The 26,802-nt window shown below is 34.6% G+C and overlaps 1 protein-coding gene across 4 annotated transcripts in view; it reads right to left on the bottom strand.

Moving 5' to 3' along the window:
- Nucleotides 1–26,802, bottom strand: part of COL5A2 (collagen type V alpha 2 chain) — a 422,925-nt gene that overhangs the window by 27,031 nt on the left and 369,092 nt on the right. For 3 of the 4 annotated variants that reach the window (XM_078327126.1, XM_078327125.1, XM_002749552.7), the window contains 21 exons: nt 26,405–26,458; nt 25,240–25,293; nt 22,241–22,294; nt 21,170–21,223; nt 20,265–20,309; nt 19,716–19,769; nt 16,612–16,656; nt 13,161–13,214; nt 9,942–10,040; nt 9,256–9,300; nt 9,045–9,143; nt 7,815–7,868; nt 7,474–7,581; nt 5,999–6,052; nt 5,577–5,675; nt 5,004–5,057; nt 4,197–4,295; nt 4,033–4,086; nt 3,887–3,940; nt 2,582–2,635; nt 1,710–1,763 (listed from right to left, as the gene is read on the bottom strand). In XM_078327126.1, coding sequence (XP_078183252.1) covers nt 1,710–1,763; nt 2,582–2,635; nt 3,887–3,940; nt 4,033–4,086; nt 4,197–4,295; nt 5,004–5,057; nt 5,577–5,675; nt 5,999–6,052; nt 7,474–7,581; nt 7,815–7,868; nt 9,045–9,143; nt 9,256–9,300; nt 9,942–10,040; nt 13,161–13,214; nt 16,612–16,656; nt 19,716–19,769; nt 20,265–20,309; nt 21,170–21,223; nt 22,241–22,294; nt 25,240–25,293; nt 26,405–26,458 — 1,341 coding nt within the window. The remainder of the gene's footprint in view (nt 1–1,709; nt 1,764–2,581; nt 2,636–3,886; nt 3,941–4,032; nt 4,087–4,196; nt 4,296–5,003; nt 5,058–5,576; nt 5,676–5,998; nt 6,053–7,473; nt 7,582–7,814; nt 7,869–9,044; nt 9,144–9,255; nt 9,301–9,941; nt 10,041–13,160; nt 13,215–16,611; nt 16,657–19,715; nt 19,770–20,264; nt 20,310–21,169; nt 21,224–22,240; nt 22,295–25,239; nt 25,294–26,404; nt 26,459–26,802) is intronic. The other variant, XM_078327124.1, reaches the window with a different exon arrangement.

Below are 26,802 nucleotides of genomic sequence, written 5' to 3'. Positions count from 1 at the left end.
AGCCAACAATATTAAAGAAAGAAAAGTACATATATTTTTATAAATGAGAGAATATTACATATTTTAGATGAAAACATTTTTCCAAAAAACTTCGTGTTATACCTGAAAGCTTGATTTTCAGCAATGAGAGAGAACATGCAAAATCCTATTTCACAAAGATAGAGCATTCGTTTTTTTAGAGGCAACAAAATACATGCTAAATGTCTTTTTTTTAACTAATGGAAGATGAAAAAGTTTAAATAAAGAAAACTTATATAAAAAGGGCTAAAGAATTGATCTTTTAAATAGAACCAATTCAATTCTACTCAATTTAGTAAATCTTTCTTGAGCCTATAATATGGACAAAGCACTCTATTAGATATAGTGGGTTCAAACTAGTGCAGTCGCTTCTACATTAAAAGTTTCAGTTTGTTCTTAAATCAAAGAAAGTTTGTCATTTTGAAATTTCTTTATTTGATAAAGATGGTAACTTTATTAAATAGGTCTCCAATTTTTTTCCCTGAAGCAGACTGTCTTCACTGTGGCCTGATCTCACTAAAAGCCAAATCTGATCATATTATTCCTTCCTTAAAAACCCGTTTTTCTTTTTTCCTTTGAGATAGACTCTAGCTCTGTCACCCAGACTAGAGAATAGTGGCATGATCTTAGCTCACTGCAAACTCGGCCACCTGGGTTCAAGCCCTCCTGCGTCAGCCTCCTGAGTAGCTGCGATTACAGGTGTGTGCCACCACACCTAGCTAATTTTTGTACTTTCAGTAGAGGCAATGTTTCACCATGTTGGCCAGGCTGGTCTTGAACTCCTGACCTTAAGTGATCCACCTGCCTCAGCCTCCCAAAGTGCTGGAATTACAGGCATGAGTCACTGAGCCCAGCCTAAAACCCCTTCCTTAGCTTCCCATCACTGTAATGATGAAGAACAAATTAGAATCAAATTAAAACCCTCCATGATGTGGCCCCTGATTCGCCCTCCAGTCTCCTTTCTACCCTCCCAAAATTACACTTCCCACTCTGATTTAGTAAGGTTGTCCCGTTACCTGGAGATTTTTCCTATCTTTCCTCCTTCACTTTTATCATCATTCATCCTTCAGATCTCATATATTACTTTGTCTGGAAAATTTTTCCTAAACCCCGCAAGTCTTGTTTAGGTGCATCTTTTTTGTTTCCATAAACATAGTATCATAGTATCCCCTATCATAGCATTTACAGCTTGCTATTATTGTAATTGTTCTGTACTCTTTGACTCCTACTATACTGTAAGGAGGGCAAGGTCCAGATCCATTTTGTTCAGCTTGTTCAGGCCAGTGCTTTGTAGAGCCAAGCACAATGTTCATCAAATATTTATTAAATGGTTAAATTAACAAATGAATCACTCAAAGAAAAATAAATAAATCTATGTGCCAGGAAAATGACAGAATAAAATTGTTAGTATTCGTTCATAACTGTTTATATAAGTGGTTAAGAACACATCTGGGGAAGCAGATGACCTGGATTGAAATCATATTAGCTGTGTGACTTTGGGAAAGTTATCTAACATCTGTAATTTTCCTTTCTGTAAAATAAAGATAAAGATAGTACCAGTATATAGGGCTGTTTTGAGAACTCAAAGAGATGATGTATGTAAAGGAAAGCGCAACAGAGCCTCATGCACAGAAACTGATAATTGAGCCAGCAACGTGTGGTGTTGCCATTATTATTATTTAAACACTTACTTGATCACCTGGCTTTCCACCTTCTCCAGGAGGCCCTGGAGGACCAGGAAGCCCCTAAAATGAAAGGAAATAAAATTGTGCATCTGTGAAAGTTTAACAGTCTACCAGTGTTAACAGTTTACCTTTTACAATTCATGGAGTCTCCAAGACTATATTTTCAAGGAAAATATATTGTTCAGACATTTTGAGCAAAATATATTGTTCAGAAGCATTACCAAAAAAAGCTACCAACAAAACACAACAGCTAGTCAATTCATAGGACTATATTTTCATCTGCACACCCTTTAGCAAAAAAGAGACAATATAAGAGGAGTTTCTTCATATTTGTTTTTATGACCCTGTGAATAGTATTTTAGACTGCTAGAACATTATTTAAAGTAAGTCCATAAAGTTTTTTTACAAATTATGATCATTCCTCTTATTAATGTACATATTCATATATGTAGATAAATTATGAAAATTTGTTCAATAAAAAATTCTAGTCACTGTGCCAGTTAAAACTAGATCAGCCTTAAAATGGTTTAATCAACTTTGTTGAGATATCAGAAACAGCTCATTCCTGATATCTTTTTATTACTTTTTTGGTTTTTGTTATTTTTTATTATTGAACATTTTATTCCTAACAGATTTTTATTACTTTGTTGTTTTTTTTATTTGTTTTGTTTATCATTTGGGGTTTTGATCAGTTTTTTTAGAAGTCCATTACTTTACTTTGAACAAAAGTGTTTGATTTTATCTATGTTATCTATTAAAAGAGGAATGACTTTTTGAAAATGTAGAATTTAAAATCTTCTGACCATATATTTTATATATATATTTTTAAAGTATTTCAGTTGATGGAAGACAAAATGGAAAACTGAATTAACACATACCTGAAAACCTGTGGGGCCTGGAGGTCCCTGTTCTCCTCTTTCACCAGCTAAACCCTAAGTTGTAAGGGAAAAAAAAATTGTGAATATAGCCATATCTTTGTCTGCTTCCTGTCTATGTGAACCACTAGAAGTATTGCTGTTTCTTTGTATTTCTTCTAATCGCATGTTTTTCACTTTAGCTAGGTAGTAAGCTAGTATTAATAGTCATCAAATGGTATTATTTTAAGTCTGTGGAGATGAGAAAATCTTCAAAGCCAGTGACGTAACTGATAACATGTATTTATTTTTTTATCTAAACTTAAATGTCTGGAGGCAACTGTAAACTTACAGGAAAATTGGATTGAATATGGGAAAACCATTTACTTTTGTATATCTAGTCAAAAAACATAATATATTTATCGTAGTTTATTTCTGAATGTCATAAGAATTATTTATCAAGACTTGAAAACTGGAATGACTACAGAAAGCAAAGCTAACATTTTAGAAATGTTTAGAAAGCTTTCCCACCCCAAAACAAATAAATATGCCAAAATATTTCTGATAAACACTTCATTTTAAAAACCTAAAATGAAAATATGACCTCAAACAATAAGTATTATTCCTTTTACTTCCTAAAAAATAACTTGAGTGCTTTTTCTTTTTTTTGGAGATGGAGTCTCACTCTGTGACCCAGGCTGGAGTGCAATGGTGCAATCTCGGCTCACTGCAACCACCAGTTCACTGGCTCAAGCGATTTTCCTGCCTCAGCCTTCCAAGTAGCTAGGATTACAGGCACATACCACAATGCCTGGCTAATTTTTGTATTTTTAGTAGAGATGGGGTTTCACCATGTTGGCAAAGCTGGTCTTGAACTCCTGACCTCAGGTAATCACACCACAGGCATGAGCCATTATGTTTAGCCTTAAATAAATTTTTATGAGACGCATTATTGAGAGAATTAGATAATTGAGTATTTAAATATTTTAAATAAAATATGTTATAAATATTTGTAACACATGATTTTCCTCATTTGATATACTCTTTGTGACATATAAAGACCTTTGCAGTAAGACTTTTAAAGGAGTTTAAAGTAAAAGATCAATCATTATATTTAAAAAGGCAGAAGACACTATATCATAGGAATCAAAAGAGAAGATATAGCAGAAATTCTTCATTCCCATACATTCTTATCCACTTTTTCTGAAACTTATACATAATTCTTGAACAAACATCATTGAAAAATGCTACACACACACACGTGTGTGTGTGTGTGTGTGTGTGTGTGTGTGTGTGTGTATTCTCACTAAAAAAAAAAAAATCACATACCGGTGGGCCAACGGGACCAGAAGGACCAACTTCACCATCTTTTCCAGGAGCTCCCTAATATCACACACAGATAATTTTTGAGGTGAGGCCATGAGAATTTGAATAGTTCCTCTATTATTTTTCTTTAGCAAAAAATGTATACTTACCCTCTGCCCAGGAACGCCAGCATTTCCTGCTTCTCCAGGTTTCCCAGGGTCACCCTAAAGAATAAATGAAGCTTTTGTAAAGTTCAAGCAGTTTGTCAAAAATATACCTGCTCCAAATGAGGACCATGATAGGACGACAAACATATTATATACACTGTACTCACACTGCTACCTTTGGGGCCTGGAAGACCCATGCTCCCAGGCTGCCCTCTGATACCTATGGAGCCTGGAGGACCTGGACGGCCATCTTCCCCTGGAGCACCCTACAGAATTAACAGGAGCCATTAAGTTTCTTGTAAGTTTTCTCTAAATATTGCATCACCCAAAGTGTCACTTGCCTTTACTTACTATAATGTTACATAAAGTTTAAATTATCTTTCATTTTTATGTTAAGGAATCAGGACAGTCGAATGGGTTTTTTAAAGCCACTGAAGTATTTTGAGTATCTAGAACAGAGTTTTTATTGTATCATGACATAAGCTTCCTCATGATGTTTCCTGACAATCATATTAATAGGGGAAATATTTCTTCTTTCATTTACTCTGGTTTGTGGTCATGAAAATTCAGGACTTCTATTTCACATTGCAGGACAAGGGAAGATCTTAGAAGATATAAGCTGTCAAAATTCATACCTACTTATTCCTCAAACATATAAAATTGGAAGGATACCAAAAAATGAGAATATTGCTAATAGACAAATTTCACCAATATTAAAAGCTATTATCATTTTAACTTTTTCACTGATGTCAGGCAGAAAAGCAATTTCAACCTCAAACATTTATCTTAGTAAAATTTGATCTACATTTTTGTCAACTTGAAAACAGATCCTAAGAAATGCTTCCAGGTGTTTTAAATATGCAAATATGACCAGCATCCACATGATCAAAAACATTAACCTCAAATAAATATCATTTAAGTTTCGTGTCTATTGAAAAGTGTTAGTGGTGTGGATTTCTGTTTAAATTACTTACCAAAGGTCCAAGTTTTCCTTCAGGACCTTGAACACCAGGATTTCCTGTCAAACCCTGAAAATAAAAAAGCAGCTCTTAGTTTGTTGCTGACCTGCAGTTGAAGTAAAGATTCTCAAGAGTAAAACTAGTGTTGCATTTTTGTCAACTGAATGGAAGGACATTTCTGTAAATCAAATAAATTTTTAAGTGATATATTGTTAAAATAAAATTTATCAGAATTTCTCTGTCAAAATTACTTTACTTGCTATATTGCTATAAAATTGTATTTACAAATATTCATAAATTCTTTACTTGCTAACAAGTTATAAAATATAACAAACTATTTTTTCCCATTCCAATTGATAACGCTATTCATATACACTTTTTGAGAAAGAGAGACTAGAAGTTATTGTGTTTTCTATATATGATAAAAATCACACACCAGTATTTTTTAAAATAATGAATTGGGTCAAAACCATAAAAACAAATGTTCTAAACTGTAAATGTAAACCAAATTTAAAAACAAAGAAACAAAATGGATGCTCAGGAGCACTCCTCCTAATCAGTGTAGCTAAACACTTGCTACATTCTTACCCGAGCGCCTGGAAGCCCAGGTTCGCCTGGACGTCCTGGATCCCCCTGGCTTCCTTTGGGTCCTGAAGAACCTACAGGACCCCGTTCTCCTTGAGCACCCTGTACCAAGGCAAAGCAGATGCATGAGGAAAAAGAGTATAGAAAAATAAAAGCAAGCAGAAATACAATTACTGTTTTACAAATCAAGGCACTAATTAACATACAAATATTTTGTCACCGCATTCCTCCAACTAGCATCCTTCTCCCCTATGCCTCTTAATACAGGAATTACACAAGAGGGGATTGGGGTTAGGCCTGACATCTGCATCCATCTCCTTTCTGGATCTGAGCCCATGCAGGGCAGAGCTAGATCACCATGCTGAAAAATGGCATGTTCTGGAGTACCCCCCACATAAGTGTCAACATTGACAGGGCAACCTCACCTTTGGCCCCGGTAAACCATCAGAGCCTGGAAAACCACGATTGCCAGGAGCACCCTACAAATGACCAAAATATGATTCTTAATTAACTGTTGTTGATATTTTTGCAATATGTATGAATAGGTGGTTTCTATTTTTAGTACTATAAAGTTTTAGGAGCTGTGATCAGTCGACATAGCTATAGATATGCATTAAAAAAATCTGACTTGATGGAAAAAAATTTTTAATTTTGATGAATATATAAGTACTGAGCCAAATAATTCTTCAAATCAAGAAATATTCTGCACTTTGGGAGACTGAGGCAGGCGGATCACCTGAGGTCAGGAGTTCAAGACCACCCTGGCCAACATGGTGAAAACCTGTGTCTATTAAAAATACAAAAATTAGCTGGGTATGGTGGCAGGTGTCTATAATCCAGCTACTCAAAAGGCTGAGGTACAAGAATCTTTAAACCCAGGAGGCACAGGTTGCAGAGAGCTGAGATGGTGCCACTACACTCCAGCCTGGGCAATAGAGCAAGACTGTCAAGAAAGAAAAAAAAGAAGGAGAGAAAGAGAGAAAAAGAGAAGAAGGAAGGAAGGAAGGAAGGAAGGAAGGAAGGAAGGAAGGAAGGAAGGAAGGAAGGAAGGAAGGAAGGAAGGGAGGGAAGGCAGATTCTAATAATTCATTGTAAAACCAAACAGAGAAAAGCCAATATCTAGAGATGAGAGGCAAAAGTATCATCTAAAGCAATTAAAATGTCAACAATAAAATGCATTGGTATTTTTATGAAACTCTGCATTCTCCAAAGTGCCAGACAAATGTGAGATTATGGTTCTTCTTTTCAGACCTGTCTCACTATGCTCCAGTAATAACTACCTCTTCTGTTCCTTAAAATCACCAAGTCCTTTCTGCCCTCCTTTGCTTTGCATTTGTTTTTTCTCTGCTAAGAATGTTCTTTCTTCCAAGTTTTCTACTGGTCTATAGTCATCTTCAGGTTTCAGCCAAAATGCTATCTTCTCAGAGGACTCTCTTTCCTAACTACCTAATCTAATATTACACCACTGACATACATGAGTAGTTACTCTTCAATGTGTCATGATTTTATTTATTGTGTGTGTGTTGGCGGGGGCACTTTAAAAAGTATGTACCTCTATTTTTATATACCTGTTGACTTGTTTATTGTTTACCTCTCCACTAAAGTAAACAACTATTTACGAGTCTCCACATGAGGACCAGGACCATAGACTTCTTGTTCACTGACATAATTCCAAGCACAGATGGCTCAAATTGGCATAGAGTACTGATTTAACCAATATTAGTTGAATGAATGAAGAATGATTAGTCAGTTGGCTCTTTGTATTTGCAGATAATTGTACTGACCTGTGCAAGGCATCTGCAAGCATTTCTCTTAACTGTTCTAGTTTTCCTTACTACTCTTATATTACTCATGTAATTCCCTCACAACTATAAGAATGTGTTGTATTATTCAAATTTACCCTTTCTCCTACTGGCCCTGGAGGACCAACTGTTCCTGGGTCACCTCGAGGACCTCTTTTGCCTTCTTCACCAGGTGGACCTATCGGACCCTGAATACCATGTGGTCCCTGTTAAAAACAGAAGGACAGTTACCAGAAAGACCCATTCAACCAGTGAATTATAATTGGAAGTCTCATTTAATGAAGTCAGTATTTTAAATTTTAAAGTATATGGAAAAATTAGATATTTGCATCTCAAGCTATTATAATTCTCATTATTATTTTAAACTCTTGAGCATTCTGAGCTGTACACTTCTAGACAATACTGTGATCTTCTTATCATTAAAACAGTGAAACCTTACTGGTTCTCCTTTTGGGCCAGCTTCTCCTTTGAAACCTGGAACTCCTGGATCACCCTGAAAAAAATATATTGGTATTTGTAAGAACCAGGACAATTAGCTAGTCCAATCTGCACTAATTAGTTACAATAAATAGGCTTTTGAAATTCTCTACAGCTGAGTCTGTTTTGCATCAGTAGTATAATATAATTATGAAATTCAGTATAATTTGCTAGCCATTTATCTAATTTACAGTGGTCTTTAAGATATTTATTTTTAAATCATGTTTTCTATCATGTATAATACAATAAATGGAATTACTGAGATAATCAAATTTGAAAATTAAAATTGGAACTATCAATGACAACGTCTATAGAGAAATACATTTAGGTTGTATTTTAGGATGTGAACTTGTTTACCCAGAATCAAAATAATTTTATATTTATGTTATATTTATTGAGAATTTAGCAACTTAAAATAGGGCATTTCGCTCTTGGAGTGTTTGGCAGTTTTCTGTATGTGTGTCTTTAAATACCAATTATAATTTAGGTTGTAAGAACCAATTGCAAAATTCAGAACTTGGTAAAATCAAATGTGATACATTAGCAACACTCATGTTTTAATAGATCTGTCACCAGCACTTAGAATTTATCAGCGTGACCACATTACTTGGAACAGAATTGAAAATATTTGTTTAAATATTTATTTTTATATATCAAGCTAAAAGCTATTAAGCACAACTTCTCAATATGTTTATTTCTTATGGGTTCATAAAAATATTTTTCTAATAAATAATTTCTGTAAAATATGAAAACATTCAATCTGATTAATATTTTTGAATCACTCTAAGAATACCTCTCAAGAAATAGTTGTTGAACCCATTTTAAGCCAAATTGTCACTATAAGTTCCTATTAAAGCTTCATATTTCTTTACACTGGCTTGCATATTTTCATAATATTTATTATTCAATTATTCATAAAATTCTATAAGGTGAACCATAAAGTTACAACCTTATTATTTTAAATAAAAGAACACTAAAATTTAACATACTGCAATAATGTTCCACTTAGAATTTAAACATCCAAATTGTACCTTAACATTTGACTTTCACTTTACAAAGACTTCAATATTTATTTTCCTCACTTGGATAACTCACATTATCCATGTTTCATTGCATCACATTACATGTTATTATTCTTGGTGATCTTAGTTAGATTACACTAAAAGATGACAGTTCTTTCAAAGGTCATTACCGGTTGGCCTCGAATTCCCTGAGGACCAGTGCTACCCTGAGGTCCTGGAGATCCAGGAGGCCCTGCTGAGCCAGGAGGACCAGAAGTACCCGGAGAGCCCTATGAAACAGCAAGAGTGATGTGGTAAGTAGAGACACAGGTAGCAGTCTAGGGCCAGTGTCTAAAGAATCATGTCCATTTGAGCTTCACGTGGCATAAATGCAGTACTCACCGTTGGGCCTTTGGCACCAGGAGTACCATCGGTTCCTATTGCACCCTAAAAGGTACATTAAAAGCTTATGAAATATTAAGCAATATCTAGATACAAATATGGTAGTATACAGAGTTCAGCCATCTTCCAAAAGGAAATAGAAACATTTTTTAAAAATCTACCAATGTTGTATCATAAAAATTACCTTTTTTGGACTAATTCTCTTTTATTTATTTATTTGTTTGTTTGTTTTTATCATACTTTAGGTTCTGGGGTACATGTGCAGATCATGCAGGCTTGTTGCATAGGTACACACATGGCAATGTGGTTTGCTGCCTCCATCCCCTCGTCACTCTTTTATATAAAATTGGTAAAACTTACAGACTTGACAAGGGAAATATATTTTTTCAGTTTCAAGCACTCATTCAGAATTCAGAGAATATATTAAATTTTATATTTCAAAATAGCTAGAAAAGAGGACTTAAAATGTTCCCAACACATAGAAGTGATATATGCTCAACGGGATGGATATCCTAAATAACCTGACTTGATTATTAGACATCTTAGGCATATAAAAAAAATTGCAGGTACCCCCTAAATATGTACAAATATTATATATCAGTAAAAAAAAATAGGTTGAATTTGTCCTGATGTTACAAGAAATGTCCAGCTTTCTGAGCTGGTTCTCAGATATGTTAGGAACTTACAGGAAGACCTGGAGAACCAACTGGACCTGGGGGCCCAGTTTCACCTCTCTGCCCCTGAGGACCTTCAGGGCCTCGTGCTCCTGTTGGACCTGCTTCTCCCTAAAAGGATGCAAAGGGAAATGTTAATTTAAGAAAACTATAGGAGTGGCATTGTACAAAGTTGACTGTTTATTTGGAATTTTACATTTGAAACCCAAATATTTAAAGAGTCCAAGGGTACAAAGAGGATTGCAGGACATGTATGTCCAACCAAGCTTAAGGAGTGGACTCAGTTTCCCACTTCCTTCTTAAGGGATGACACTGGTGGCCTCTTCACTAGGAATATTTTCCATATGCATCTCCCATTAGAGAAGCCCTACACATCCATCAGGGTTAGCTTAAGTTCCCTCACCTCTGAACCTCCACAAAATCTGAAATTTTTCTTTCCACCTCTATCAGAGTGTTACACTTATTACAAATTCAACAGTTAAGATAATCTAGATTCATTAAGAAAAACTAGAAACATCCCTACACCTCAGGAACAGCAAGTTACTAAAATATTAAGAATAGATATTCTTAAATGTGCCTGGTTTACTTTTGATATGTTCTTACATAAATACTCAGTTTATTCCAGCCCACTTCTGTATAGTGTATACATTCAGACTCTTTAACACAAATCAAATGAGGAAGAAAAACTGACTGACTCACTGTGCTCACAGGAGTTGTTTCTGTTCAACGTAAAGCTAGACATTTCAAGTCTAGCAACTTATCACACAATTAGAGCTTCGTGCCATCATTACAGGATGAATCATATTATTTTCCACTATTTATAAAACAACCTAATATGAGCTAAAATGTGAATCAAGATTCAGATAATAGTTTTCCAAATGTGTAAGACTCACTGTAAAAAAGTCTATATAAAATTTCATATCGTCATTACTGAACAAGAAATTGTTTTCTTACTATATAAGCAATATAGCAAATCATATTTCAGAGCATAAGATTTGTGTTATAAAAATTCAATTCCATTGACCTTCAAGAAAGCATTTATCAGTAAAGTGGAAAACATCTGGGCTACAAATGTCTAATCGACTTAAGTTTTGGTAACCTTATAAGCAAAACCCATCTATTTTTAAACTAAAGAAACAACACTTCTTTGATACAAATTAAAAGATATTTTTTAAAAAACACAAGTTTTTAAGAGCAGAAGGAAGTGGTTAAGGTAACTTAATAGCTCCCTTTATTTCAAGTCAAGACAGTGAGTCCAGCTGGCAAATAAAAATGTCTAGTTGAATTTTAATTTATATGAACAATAACTTTTAGCCTAAGTTTTTCCCATGCAATATTTGGGACATACCTATACTAAACATGTATTCTTTGCTTATCTGAAATTCAAACTTAATGTGGTTTCTCTGTATTATCTGACTAATTATGTACCTATGTGGATCTAATCCTAAAGGGACCTGGAAAACTAAAATTCTAAGCCTTAGGAATCTCATCAGTATCAATAAAGCATATTGAATCTCTATTTCAATCCACTGAAATACAAAGAACTGGATGTGGAAGTTTATTCTTATTCAGAGAGCAGAGACCACAGTAGAACTCTGTAGGGAAAGCAGGATCCTATCCAAAAACAAAGACCCAGGAATTTTATGGTGGAGAGAGGCAGGAGGGAAAAGACAGAAAATTTCTAACAGAAACAGTTTTGCCAGACGTTTGAGTTTTATTAAGCAGCTTTCAGTAGCCGACATCCAGTACTACAAACACCCAGGAGGAGAGAATAGTAACCAGAGTGAATGGTTGTATATAAACTATGATTGATAGTGAAGTTAAAGTAAACCCCATGAAAGTTGGAGTATAAACCTCGTTCTGTTAATTCATAGCTTTGTGAGTATTTCCTTAACTAACTCAGTTTGGGGGTGGAGAGTCTCACAAAAAGAGGGAAGGGATTTTGCATGTTTGATAGGGGTATATAGAGAGTCTGGGCCAGAGTCTGTGGTAGTGACAATTATTAGGACTTCAGGGAGCAGATCAGATTCAGAGGAGAACCCAAGAAGATCCTGCCCACTGAGTTCACGTTGAGTTCTCAGTGAATGCAGGGAAAGGAATTAAGGCACCATTTTAGAAAAGCTGCATCCCTATAGCACAGCATTTGAATATGTCATTAAAGAGAACCTACAGAATAATTTGACTTGGTGATTCTCACATATTCAAAGAATACTTGAAATATCAGCTACAGACATTTTTCTTCTGGTATGTTTCTAAGTTTGAATCCAATTTGAGTAACACAACTAATAAAAAGCATGAACCTACATTGAGAGTGTCCTCGGCATCAGGCACTATGTGAAGGGTTTACGTAGATGATGTCATTTAGCGTAAGTTTTTCCCAAGCAGTATTTGGGACAACAAAACTCCATGAGAAAACAAGGTCTGGAAGGTCCAGGTGACTGTCCGTGACCACAGTCATTTTTGTACAGCATAATCTGGTGCGTAATCTTTTCAGGATGATAAAATTCATTGCCAAAGGGAAACATGGTATCAGGGGGAATTGGATGTACTGTATTGCTTACAATTTGAAAGAAGTGTTCTGAATTAATTCACCAGTTTATCTAATGCAATCTTAATGTCCTTCTACTGTCATCCTTGAATTTCTCCCAAAGTACTGAGAGAAAGAACCAATTGTGACTTACAAATGTAAGTCATCCCACAAAATACGTTAATCCATTCCCACGTGGAGAGCCTAATATTCTCCATGCCCACTCCTTTAATGACCGTGTAGAATCGGGTCTGGGGTTTGGGGGCTGCAGAATGATAACAAATGTTAGGTGAATGAACAGCCTTTTGACAACCTCTAATTTATATAATCCTCCTATTGTTTGGAACATTCTGCTGTTTACTACTTCTGGATACTCTATTAAAGAATAGAGAATTGAGTTCCAATTCAGTTTAAAGCTCTTATTCCTTATAGCCATTCTGATTGTGGCATTAGAGTCCTAACACATCAGGTTCTTTGATATTATAAGGGTACAATTATAAGAAATTCTCCTTTAATTACATTTATACAGTTAATTTTATTTTTTCATTTATCTTTTTCCATATAATGATGGACAATGAGCATACTCTAGGCTCTTTCTTTAGTTAAAAGTAACTTCCACACTCTTTAATTAAATGTCATTCATCACTTTGGGACTCATGTAATCATGTAGCATTAAATACTGTATATTAATATTAACATCTTACCTTCATTCCAGGATTTCCTGGAAAACCAGAAGAGCCTGGTATCCCAAGAGGACCCTATTAAAAGAAACCAAAAAAGTCATCAAACATATATTTAATTAGTATCTAATTAGGCCAGTTTTAGACTTTGGCATCATTTTATATTTGGCACATGAGAATAACCTTCTTTTCACTTTAAAATCACAAAGATAATAGCGTAACTGCATTATAAGTATCCTTTAACATTGATCAGTAATGCTAAAAGATATATCTAAGGCATTACATATAATTGGATTACTCAACTAGCATAAAGGATTAAGTCAATCACAAACATAAAGTGTTTCAAACAATTGTCTCTTGAGAGATACACTTTCTTTGTGTTAGTGAAATAATGAAGTCTTTAGAAAGTTATATTTTATGTCTAGTTCTTCCTTCTATAAAAATGATGCTTAAGAATCATCTGGAGGCCGGGCACAGTGGCTCATGCCTTTAATCCCAGAACTTTGAGAGGCCGAGGCAGGCGGCCCACCTGAGGTGAAGAGTGAGACCAACCTGGCCAACATGGTGAAATAATTTTGTATATTAGTATCTACTAAAAATACAAAAATTAGCTGGGTGTGGTGGTGGGTGCCTGTAATCCCAGCTACTTGGGAAGCTGAGGCAGGAGAATTGCTGGAACCTGGGAGGTGGAGATTGCAGTGAGCCAAGATCTTGCTATTGCACTCTGTCTCCAAAAAAAAAAAAAGAAAATAATCATCTGAATATTTTAGAGCGATTTTTCAGGCAATAATAAGTGGATATTTATATTACTCTACATTTGGGTAATGCACAGAATTTAAACCATTGATTACCACCGATTAAAAAGCTACATTTTTTAAAAAGTGAGGGTAAGAGGAATTCTAGTACAGATTATTCTGACCCTTCAAGGATTGTACTTAAATCCCAACAGTTTTGAAATAATAAAAGCCCTTTCAAAGTATACTAATTTTTTCATCCTATGTTTTGTTTCCTATATATGATAAAGAGGAAAAAAATCCTTGGGGCAAATGATCTCAATTACTGTAACTGTACTTTACTTTTGGCTAATAGCTTTAATTTTTTTTATCTGATGATATTTCAGTATTGGCCCATGTTGATCATGAATATTTCCTACTCTTTCTCTCCTTCCCTCATAATGATTTCTTTCCTTGGTGTTTTGTTAGTATAATTTACCTTGTAGGGTTTGACGCTACTTTTGCTGTTGCAACAAAATAAAATTGTTCCACAGAATATTTATTTAGGAGCATTTTTCAGCCACAGCTTTGTGCTCAATTACTATGTTAAAAAATGGCTATAATCCCAGCACTTTGGGAGGCTGAGGCTGGTGGATCACCTGAGGTCAGGAGTTCCAGACCAGACTGGCCAACATGGTGAAACCCCGTTTCTGCTTAAAAAAAATGAATATATAGAAAACATTTTATAAATGCATTTGTGCAATTATAAAACACCACTTTTTGGTTTCCTGAACCAGCTATTCACATTGGCAACCCTGTTGAATCATCTGCAGAACTTTAAAAAATACTGATTCCTGAGTCTGCCTCTAGAGATTACATTTAGATTGGACTGGACATCAATATTTTTTAAAGTTTCCAGGCAACTTGAATGTACAGCCAAAGTTGAGAACCACTAATTTCACGACTAACAGATAAATTTTACTACATGATGACTACTATATAAGTATTTACATTTTACTAATAACCAGTGTCAATCATTTATGAAATAATTTATTCTAGATACCATTATATCTTCCTCTTAAAAGTCAGGACACCACTATTAAAGTCACATAATTTGATGGGAAAAGCACATGTATAATAATTTGCTCTATCATTCAGAAAATAACTTTATGACTTTAAGCGCTTTTTTAAGAATTAAATTAGTTTTGTATTGCTTGTAGAGATACAATTTAAGTGTCCTTGACAGTATAATAGTAGAGGCTTTGATCCACAGCATTGTTACAACAAAAATCTACTTTATCTCCGCAGGGCTCTTAGGACCCTTTGTACCTCTGGGTAACTCAGCAGTTAATGAGCAGCAATTGAGACCATTCACAAGGGAAACCTATTGCAAGTAAGGGACTTTTAAAAAGGTAATATGTTAGAAATGTGTCAAAATTAAAAATTGTGCCTTTGCTTATAATTTACATTTGATTATTTGTTTATAATTTACAGATGATTCTTTAGTCTCTGCTGTCTTAATTTCATCATCCACATTTCCAGGAGATTATCTTTCTCATCATAGTTTCTATGTTTAAAATCTCTGAATGATCTCACATTAATTACTATACAAAAGAGCTCAAAAACCCTTTAACAGGTAAGTATAGCCCTTCATGACCTAGATCTAGTTATTTAGCTAATTTGCAATAGCTAAATAAGTGTTCAGATTTTCATCTTCAAATGTGAATTATCACAGTTACAGGTGATTACTTATGAAATAGTACAAGACAGTCTGAAGCAAAATACAATAGCATTGTCCATAGTAGGCATAAACAGCACAGTGTACAAAATATTGGTACACACTGAGACCTCATCATTTCTCATTCCATGTTACACTTTTACTCCCACAGCTGTAATTATTGCCTGTATGTTAAAAATTTCCAAAACTACATTTGAAATTTAAATTCCTATCCGGAGCTCCACTCTTGCATATCTAATCACAAAATTGAACTCATTCATTCTCATTCTAAACTCAAACCCACGAACAGTAGCCTGTTCCTCTTTACTTCCAATTTCAGATAAATTGCATCATCCATCAAATACTTTAAACCACAAATCTACTGGGCCATGCCCATTAGATTTCTTAGCTCATTGATATGCAGTTGGCCTCTGTTAATATTAAAATAACTTTAGTTCCCATCTTTTAAATTTCTCTATGGAATTATGCCAATGGTGTTCAAACTCATTCTTTAGTCTTAGCCATCTTCATTTCATCTTCAACATTACCACATGTAATTCTTCTGGTCATAATATTCCTGTTTTTAAAATCCCTGAATGATCTCACATTAACTACTATAGAAAAGAGCTCAAAGACAATTTAACACAGTAAATATAGCCCTTCATGATTTAGCACCTGCCTCTCAATCCAATTTTACCTTCCTAGAATTTTCTGAGCCCACTGGGTTTTGTCATCTATTCATCCTATGGACCATGCTATATTCTTGCCCATTTTATATATTAAATACTTATCTCTCAGGGCTTGGCTTGAAAATTGTTCTCATACCTCAAGTTATATATAATATTATAGAGTTAACAATTGTGTTATACAACAATATTGATCTCTCTCTCTTCCTTAATAGAACAGTTTTGAAGAAGTACTGTGTGTCCACCAGCTTTTTTATTCCAAGTATCTGAAACATGGTGAGTGCTCTGTAAATGTTTTTGAATGTACAAATGGAAGAATGAATGAGTAAATTAATGAATTAACATGAAATATAACTCACCATTGGTCCAGGTTTTCCAGGCATACCATGTGCACCTCGTTGTCCCTAATTAAGAGGAAAAGGGACAAGATAGGATAATATTACATTTTATACAATATTTTCTCATAATTCATTTGCTTTATAAAAAATTTCCATGTTACAATTTGAAGAATAAATATTAAAGTTAACTGACAATAACCCTCACTCAGTTAACAGCAATATAAATACATTTACACAAGCTGATACAGTAGCAATACATTTATCTATTCTTACAGCAATAAAAAATAAATCAAGATTTAAAAAATAAGACTGATTCAAATGATTCATTTTACTTTAATGTATCACCTTCTAACAAATGAACTCAGAGACAATAAAAATTTGAACACCTCAATATTAAGAAATAGCCAGATAAACTCAAAGAACCAATGTCCAGAAAACAAAACACACACAGAGAGATAAATTAAGTTATAGTGAATTCTGTGGGTTTCACCCAAATCTCCCTTAAGTACTGAGGTATTCATTCTGTCAGCTGGAAATATATCCTACTGATGGCTCACGATTGAGACATTCCCTAGGAATTGCCCTCACCTAAAGGGAATTAACTCTCCCAAGACTGTGCTCTTTCCTTGGTTAATGCAGGGATACAAAACACTGGTCCCTATTTGAGACAAGTCTGCAAGAGCCATCTCAGCTCTATAGTTCCCCTGACACTGACTGAGGTCTCTGTTGCAATTGCAACACAATTCAGTTTCTCCCTCTGACAAACCCTGCTTTTATTCATTCCTTCAAAAATACAGTTTCTAAGAGTACTCACCAATAAATTTCCTGGACTGTATACAAGTCGCTTTTTTGAGGCTGCCTGATCTAAGACCCTAAGACCACTGATGCCAGAGTGGTACAAGAAAGCAAACTCCAAAATGGGGATTTTAAGCTGAATTTCCCGCTGGTAAACTGGCGACAAAGTTACGAATCACCCTTGGCATGTTGCAATGGCACAATGGTAAATATTGTCACCAGTGGTGAACAGAGATATTTTAAGGAAACGAGCTAGTGGTGCAAAATCTCAGACATTTGAGAGGAAATAAGAATATAGTGATTATGAAGCTATTTATAACTGCATGGGTCTTGTATAGTGCATCTGTTGGAGAAAGACACTAAAAGGCTAATGGTGATTAATCACCAATGTAAGAATCCTCGGCAGCATTTTTTTAAATTCTCATCTTCTACAATCAGAGAGAAGAAAAAGATAAATATCAGGCCCAGCCCAGAACTTAATGCTAAGAGTATAAGGGCTCTCGGGATGGTTGGATTCTCAAACCTAGAAAGTCTGTTATGTCATGGTCAGAGTCCTGGACTGGGAGGAGTGGGACTCTGAGATTCAGCATTAGGATATGTGGGTCTACACACTTAAGAACTTCAGCTGGGCCCAGTGACTCATGCCTTCCAACACTTTGGGAGGCTGAGACAGGAGGATTACTTGAAGCCAGGAGTTTGAGACCAGCTTGGACAACAATGTGAGACCCTATCTCTACAAGAATGGTGGCATGCACCTGTAGTCCCAGCTATTTGGGAGGCTGAGGTGAGAAAGTATCACTTAAGCCCAGAAGTTCAAGGCTACAGTGAGCAATGACTGTTCCACTGCACCATAGCTTGGGCAACAGAGCAAGATCATGTCCTCAAAATTTAAAGGAAAAAAAAAAAGAACTATAAAATTTCATGCCCATCTAAAGTCACTGGGCATACAGAAGTGGCCCATTCCCCCATTAATAGTTAGTACTTCTCTCTTGTTTGAAGATGATACCTAAGCCTCTACTTTAACAGACAACATTAGCCTCCCTTCTGGACACTAGACTGATAACTAGCACTACTCCTGATTTTTAAAAAAGATATCTTACACCAAAGCATCTATAAGACCTAAACATCAGGTAGAGGTGGAATCTGAGAAAGAATATATGGGTCTTGGTCCTGAAGGCACTGAATCAAAAAATATATATATATATATATAAAGTTGGGAAACTTTAATGATGTGGAAACACGCTCTCATGATATTGGAATTTAACACCCTGGTAAGAACCCTGAGAAATAATGCTAACACAGGAGACAGTTCTTAGAGATGTGGGAAGAGCAATGGCCCATGCTGGGGCAGAAATGTCAGAACTCCCTTGGCGATGGTAGAAGAAAGCACAAAGAAGAGAACATACTATGTTGAAAGACTATGTCAGCCTGGATAAGCCAACAGCTGACTCTATTCTATAATATTTTCTATATCCCCTTAGGACACCTTGCTTACTAGAGTGATAAAGAATGGCCTGGTGAGAGGGTCTTATGCTTTCCAAACCAGGGGCCCTGAATTTGGTATTGTTGAGAAGCTCTGAGTCAGTTGTCCTCTGTGGGCTGAGGGTAATAGCAGAGACAGTATAAACCTGGGATTTCTAATTGTAATGGGGATGATTGAATCTTGAAATAATAGAGGAAAGGTGGCAGTCTGTAACTCTCTAAAGCAAAGTAGGTGCAACGTAATGAAATATAAGTTTGAAATATTAGTCAGCATAGCCTGACCTTCAGAGAGGTGTGAAAATAACAGAATATGCCTCCTACACAGGTTCAAGTTACATAAGTAGCCACAAGAGTATTTCTTAATCTGTATAATTAAAATCAATCAAGGGCAGGTGATCAGGAGGTGCAGCTCTTTCAAAAAGTACACTCAGAGTACCCACCTTTTAGAAGTATGAGGAACATAAAATGCTTGGAAGAATTGTTGACATACAATAAGCACTTGATAAATGTTTCCTATTACTGTAATTTTCTTACTATATCCAAGTTTGTGTTTTTCTATGAACTATATTCCATGCTGCTATAAGTATTCATTATTTTCTTAATTTTTGTATTAAAGTAGATGACAAATGTACTGTGGTTATATGTTAACATTAAAAGCAAAGTGAAGACAGTTCAAGAATTCCCTGTACTTTCTTTCCAACTTTTCTGTAAACCTGACTTTATTCCAAAAGAAAAATATAGGTGACAGGTACTGTTACGTTCATTTAAAAGGCAAGTTCAGTAAACCAAATCTGAAAAAGAATCGAAATATAAATCTAAGCAGTATAAATAAAAGCAGATATACTTACAGGAGCACCCTGTGGCCCAAGTCTCCCTCTCTCTCCTGGCATTCCCCTTGGACCCTGTAGATGATAGAGAAGAAATATCTCTTGAAGCACCTAATTTGAAATTCAAGGTAGCCAGATTCTCCCACTCAATTCAATTGAGAGTCAAGATAACTGGCCACATAGCAGTAGTATTTCCAGGGGCAATGTTAGGTTTGAAACACTCTCCCCCTGAGGAGATAAATAACCTATCACCTCTTACATAAATAGATTTCACTTAACCTAGCTTTATTAACGGTCTAAATCTATAATAATCTTGATTGATCACTGAGTATAGAAAAAGAATAAGGGCATTCAACTGTTAAGATAAACAATGAAATGGAGGAAGCCTTTTCTGTTAGAAGGGCTCAACTGTCTTATGCTTGTCTGTCAGCTGGTTATCAAGATTATTTTACCAGCCAACATATGGTCTCCATTTATTTTTATTTTTCATTTAAAAATTATCTTGTTATAATCTGAAAAACAAGGATATATAAAATTAGAAATTTAAGAAACAAGAAAACCAGCACATACCAGAGGACCCATGGCACCCATTGGACCAGTAGGGCCTGCTTCACCCTAAAACAAAAGTGAAAATACATTACAACTCATACTCAAATCACTTTGTTCCATGTGTATAATTTTAAAAGCATATTTTCAAAGCGGACATATGAAGGATGTACTTATGATATAGGATCTCAGAATGTCGTTTCATTACCTCTTCTCAAAATGTAATAAGTAGTTTTAAAGAAATACATCTAAAATAATATTGGGGACTTAAGACTGATGGAAGCTATCACAGCTAGCCACAGTAACTAGCCTCAGGAAAGGACTGTAAGTCCTTGTGTCCCACATGTCTCAAGTAAAACTTTACAAAGCTGATATCGATTGTAATATTCTCTTAAGATCTATTCTAAAAGACTTAGAAATAAAAAATGTTAAAGCCAAATGATTTTCCACATTAGGTTCATGATGCTTTCCACTAAAAATTTCCTTATACTTCCTTGATGTTTTTTCTTCCTGTAGAAATACAAATAAATTTTGAGAAGAAACAATGGGCAGAAGGTCCTGGTATTAAAGGAGTCCTCAATAATGGGGCAAATGAATAACCTAAACCTTTCAGATACTTTTTAAGGAGAAAAATAAACGATTGTTTCTTAGAAGATAGATTCATAGTGCCATCTTCATCTGAAGATAACACCCATCCTACACTGGCAGACACCCAGTGGCATCATGGCTATGCTTGAGGGCATATTTAAGTCATGGCATGGTAAAGCCCTCACCACTCATCTTTAGAAAATTACATTTATTTACCTAACTATTTATTTATTTATAGTCCTCTCTCCTGCTGAATTAAGGTGGTCCTGAAAAATGTGTAGGCATTTGAAGTAAAACTAAGATGCCAAGGTGAGTTTACAGTGAGATAATTATAAGATTACCTTGGATCCAGGTGCTCCAACTTCACCTTTAGGGCCTTCAAGACCTTTGTGTCCCTAAAAAGAAAATTATAAATTTGTATTTGTATCTGTTTTTTTAATTCTCAAAGGCATAAGAGAAGAACCAAAAATAAGCTTGCAGAAATTGCCTTATAAAAACGAATCTCAAAGTTAAAGTTGTTACTCAAAATATTTTCGAATTCTCAACCTTTTCTGAAAGCTTATTCAAGGAAAATTAGAGTTTTCACCATTAAACAACATTTTCAGCTTGCAGTGTTCTCACCCTTCAAACATTTATGACTTCATAGAAATTTAATCTGTAGCTACAAATGAAAAACTTATGGTGGCTTTAGAGAAAACACATAACTACAGAGTTCATATTGTTAACAAATATCATTTGTATTCATGGTAAATATTCAAAATACTTAATAACAAGTATAGCAGCAGACATCCTAATCAAAATCTCAACTATTCAAAACAGAGGCCAGTGTATATTGATTGAATATCACTATTTGATATTATGATAAATAGATTAGATAGATGACAGATTCTACATACATCAACAATATATGATAGCTACATCATAATTATCTTTGGTAACAAGAAAGGCATTCTATTGCTTTCCAAGTCAAGATAAACTGGGCCCCTTCTGTGATTTAGTACTCTCTGTGACTACCACATCATTTATTCTACTATATGGGAATTGCCTATCTTTTCATCTGTATCCGCCTTAGCCTGAAAGCTTCAGGCCAGAGATTTTTCTCATTCATCACTGTATCCTCTTTTGTAGTATAGTATCCAGTACATAGTAAGAACTCAACATATATTTCTTTATCAAATCAAATTAAACTCAAAGGAAATGTACTATCCTGCACCATCTGCACATGTACCCCAGAACTCAGTTTAATAATAATAAGAAAAAGCATTGTGATTTCAGTAACCACAATGCTCAACCTGCAACCATAGACAGTTAAGGACAATCGATAAATTGACTTGTAAAAACTTTGAATTGGCTCCCCAGAGCCAATTCACTAAACCACAGTATCTAAGAGGATTACAATAGATTGAACTTACTCGGTGACCCTTCAGACCTGGAAGACCAGGAGCCCCAGGAAAGCCACGCGCTCCCTGGAAGGAAAACATAGATAAGGCATTTTAGAGTCATTAATAAAGATGCAAAATTCCTTAACATGTCATTTTCTTCAAAAGATAGCTAGTACACAGTTTTTAGCAACATATTAAGAAGAACAACAACAAAAAAAGCAGTATACTTTTATCTGTCAAAATATATCTGGGTGACCAAAATTAGCAAAGTAAATATGCTGTTAGAAATGGAAATATTACTTATACAAGAATATAAATTAATGCCAGGTATTGAGTTAATGACATTTTAAATTTTTCACATGACATCACCATGTTATAATTAGTAGCGAAAACAAAACAAGAACATAAGCATGAATCAATATGTCCAAAGTCAGAATTGACTATACCAAGGTAGAGAAAAAAATATTCAGGAGAGAAATTCATGATAAAATATCCATTTCCTTCTTTATTGTGCTTTGTTTATAGTATGAGATTAAATACCTTTGTAGCGAACCAATATTTTTATTTTCGATGAATTTCTGAATATTGGTAGTGGAATATGATACAATGAATAGTATTATAATGTGATTAGGAATGTTTTTAATAAATGGTTTAGGAGAAACATTGTGGATTTATGATTTAAAAAACTAAATGAATAAACAAGTGAAATATCCAACAGAAAAGAAAGTCCAGAAATATGAGAATGCTTTGTTTCCTGACTAAATAAGTACTTAATTTCTGCAAATTCTATGTAGCTTTTACCTAAACACATTAAATAAAAAACAATATAAATACCACAGAAAATCAGATCCGGTGATACAGTTATTTTGAAAGATGCTTGAAACTTTTCCCTTGTACTCTCTTAAAACAGACATTAAGCCAGTGACTTAATTATTTACTTATTATCATGGCCTACATTAATTTGATTTTGCAATGAATTGCCATTACCACTGTGCCAGTATATTGAGCACCTTGATAGCATTGATTGATGTTATCAATTAATGATTATTATTATTAATTTATGCATATCTGGCATTTAGCCTTATGTCTGGTTAATGAGCAGTCAATGAGTAATCATTGCATAAACAACTGAATAAATAAATGGTTTAATATTTCTAACTCTCAAAGCACTTTAATTTTTCCTAAGGAACTTCTCTTATCCTAGCATAATCTTACACAGATAACAAAATCTTTCTGCTCTAGAAATCATAGGTTTCATTCACTATTTTCTAAAATAAGCAACTCAATGAATGAAATTCATATAATAAAATCAAAGCAATAATTACTCTGTGACCTCTTGAAAGAAAATTATTTCTTTAGTATTTTAGGGGGTTATCACAGTAGGGGTAGAAAAAAATCATGCTCTCTGAACAAATGAAGTCCTATTCGTTCTTCTGTTTACACCTTGTTCAAGAATTCTTTCACATCAAGAACTCCCTTTAAGTGTTCAACTTAATGCTTCATTGTGCAGAGATCTGTCTCCTCTCCATTCTTAACAGGCAACTTAGTGCAGACCCATCTAAGCCCACAGCGGAGTTGCTGAGCTATGTTATTTCAAATAATTAGTTAACTTCAATTTTTATGGTCTGCAAGGGAAATTCTCATGTGATTAAATATCTCTAATGTAACAAGAAAATGAACCAGATGTCCTAATCCTCATAAAAAAATTATTTTGCTGACCCAGGACTGTCATTACAGTGCAATCACACATTGCACTGAGCTTGCACAGTGCATCTGTGATGTGCTGGCAGGGCACCCTTCCTCCCCATGGAGGGCCCACACTGTTAGCATGAGCAAGAGTGCAGCAGGACATGGGAAGTTCAAATCTGGATTGGCTGAAAAGGACATCTGTGCTAATGACTAAACCTCATGCCTTCGTCTGCATTTATTTCCCAGGCTGATGGAGGAGGAAAGAAAGCAGGGAGCTGAGAGACTGATTTATAATTGCAACCAAATAATCTTTTGAGCTTTGTAAATTTCCCTGAAAAGATAAGGGAACATTCGTTTGTTTAAAAAAATTCCTAGCATTGAACCTCATCAATTTTCAGAAAATAATGTGGTACTGTTGATTGTACTGAGTGGTAGAAACATAAGGAAATGATAATAAATGTAATAAATAGGAGAGGAATCTTTAGGGGCTGTTGGGCAGGAGAAACCCAAGAAGTAGGAATGTTTGAGGGAGATTTTTGCTTGCTTATCATTCTCTAATTTTCCCCATCACCAGTGTAACAAATTCTAGAAGAGGGCCTGGCAAAGTAATTTGAGTGATGACTGACAGGTGGGTTCAGAGAATGGCCAAGGGGCCAGGTCCTGGATTCTGATGGAGTAGTTGCCAGGGGATGATTCTTTTAGGGAGCCAAGGGAGAAGAAAACAGCCGTGTTAGGAGGGCTGGAAATCAGTTATATTGTCATATGATTTTAGGACCCAGAACATTAATCAAGAATTTCAGCAAAGGTTAGGGTTTGGGGAGCAGCCAAAGAGGCATCCTGTCCATAATTTATTGTCCCAAGTCAATAAAACAAACAAACAAAAAAACAAGGCAATAAGCTTTTCTTCAAGCTATTGTTTAGACATGTGTGACAATATAAAGTGAAAATATTAAAGAGATTTTAAAAAGCTAAAATAGGATTAAAGTATAAATTGTAAATAGGTCAAGCTGATAATTCATTTTGTAAAAAAAGATCTTTTTTATAAATTTTCTGAGGATTTAATGCTCAGTTTGGAGAGTATTCATGTTATGTTTGATATACTTTTCTAACTCTGGAAGGCTTATTTATGGTGGCAATGCAAAGCAGAGAACTGGAGTTAACTATCACTATGGCAAAATGTCTTGTGACATTTCATATTTTTACGGAAAGGAACAATGCTTGGTTGTCTCCATTTACTTAGTGCCTGATACATGTGCATACAGTGAAATGCAATTTAATTCAGTGTTCTTTATTTTTCAAAGTTTGCCTTTATGTTGTTCTATTGATTAGTGTAAACTTACCGGAGATCCTGCAAATCCCACTTCACCAGGATTTCCATTTCTGCCAGGTTCACCCTTTATAGAAAAAATGTAGGAGATTGGAGGGGCAAAAGTGATTAAAAGGTTCTTCTCTGAAAGCACATGATAAATAAATTACTGATAAAACAGTCTTCTTTAGAAAGCTAATGGGCAATTCTCTAAAGAGTGCAAAAAATAAAATAAAAATAGGCTCCATTCTTACTATTCCTGAAAATACTCCATTATATCAAGTTAGTCTGTGGCTTTTATTAATTTACTCAGAAGAATACATTGCTGTAAATTAGCCTTATCTGATCTAGCTCACCATTTTATGAACATAAAATTTATACATGCAAACATACATGTACACTATAGGATATACACTATAGAATTCTATATAATCACATGACACTGGATTAAAGTATTGCTTCTTAAAATACTACTTTCCATTTCTTTCCTGTGGTTAAAAAAAAAGGACTACCGGAAATATGTGCTTTATGGCCAAATTCAATGTAATCTGTTTAAATGAATCTTATGACTCACAAGGAGAAAATATTTATTAATTCTTGGTTTAGTATCACAAAGAAATAATGGCCTACTCATAATTTGATCCCTAACTTTGGTACAACTGAGAATCTAGAAATGTAAGTCTGCTATTGTACACTGTTCTCTGATTACATGTTTTTAACGTTAATATCTGGAGTTGGGTCTTAACTTTAATTAGAAATCCAATTGAAATCATTTTTTCATCATTGGAAAGCCATGTTGGCACTATACTACTAACACATTTTAAAAATTCCTTTTAAATAAGACCTCATAATGATGTATTGCCATCAGAGAAATGTATTTTTTTTTCAGGTAATTTCAGTGGGTTCACTAGGAAAGGTTGTCACTACTGTGACAACAAGACTAGCATTTAATGGAGAAATATGAATAAAATACCTGAAAAATGAAGGAAAGTAGTACCTAATAATATAATAGTATGCAAATTAAGAGCCCTTTTAGATATTTGTAAAATTCTATTCTGAGTTCTCCAGTTTACATTGAATTTAATGGAAGCTCAAAGGGTGGGGAAATGAAATGGAAATTAATACGGAACATTCTTTTTAACATTGTAACTCCTTCCTCTCTTCTAAACCTGAATGGAAAATGAGGAAAGGTAGCTTACATCTTCCCCAGGTTTACCAGGAGGGCCCTCTGGTCCACGTGTACCAATCGGACCCTAATAATTTAAAAAAAAAAAAAGGAAAAAAAAAGAATATTTATTTTTACTTGCCAATAATATAATTCAAAATATTGTTGAGACAAATGAAATGTCAAAATATTATTGAGACAAATGAAAAGATAAATATTATTGAGACAGAGAAATACTTTCATTAATGTTTTGAATTTTATGTTATATCCCTCAGATCATGTGCTCAACAGGAATAAAAAGCATAATTGCACAAATGCGGATCACTCAGCACTAATGATCATAACCAGTCTTTGAATTTAAATATTCTGTTACAAGAAACATATAACTTAAGAACAGTTCATAGAACAGAACTCCCAAACTAGATTATTATT

This window comes from Callithrix jacchus, chromosome 6 (assembly GCF_049354715.1).
Source record: "Callithrix jacchus isolate 240 chromosome 6, calJac240_pri, whole genome shotgun sequence".
Taxonomy (NCBI): domain Eukaryota; kingdom Metazoa; phylum Chordata; class Mammalia; order Primates; family Cebidae; genus Callithrix; species Callithrix jacchus.
This window is presented reverse-complemented; position numbering and strand designations above follow the sequence as displayed.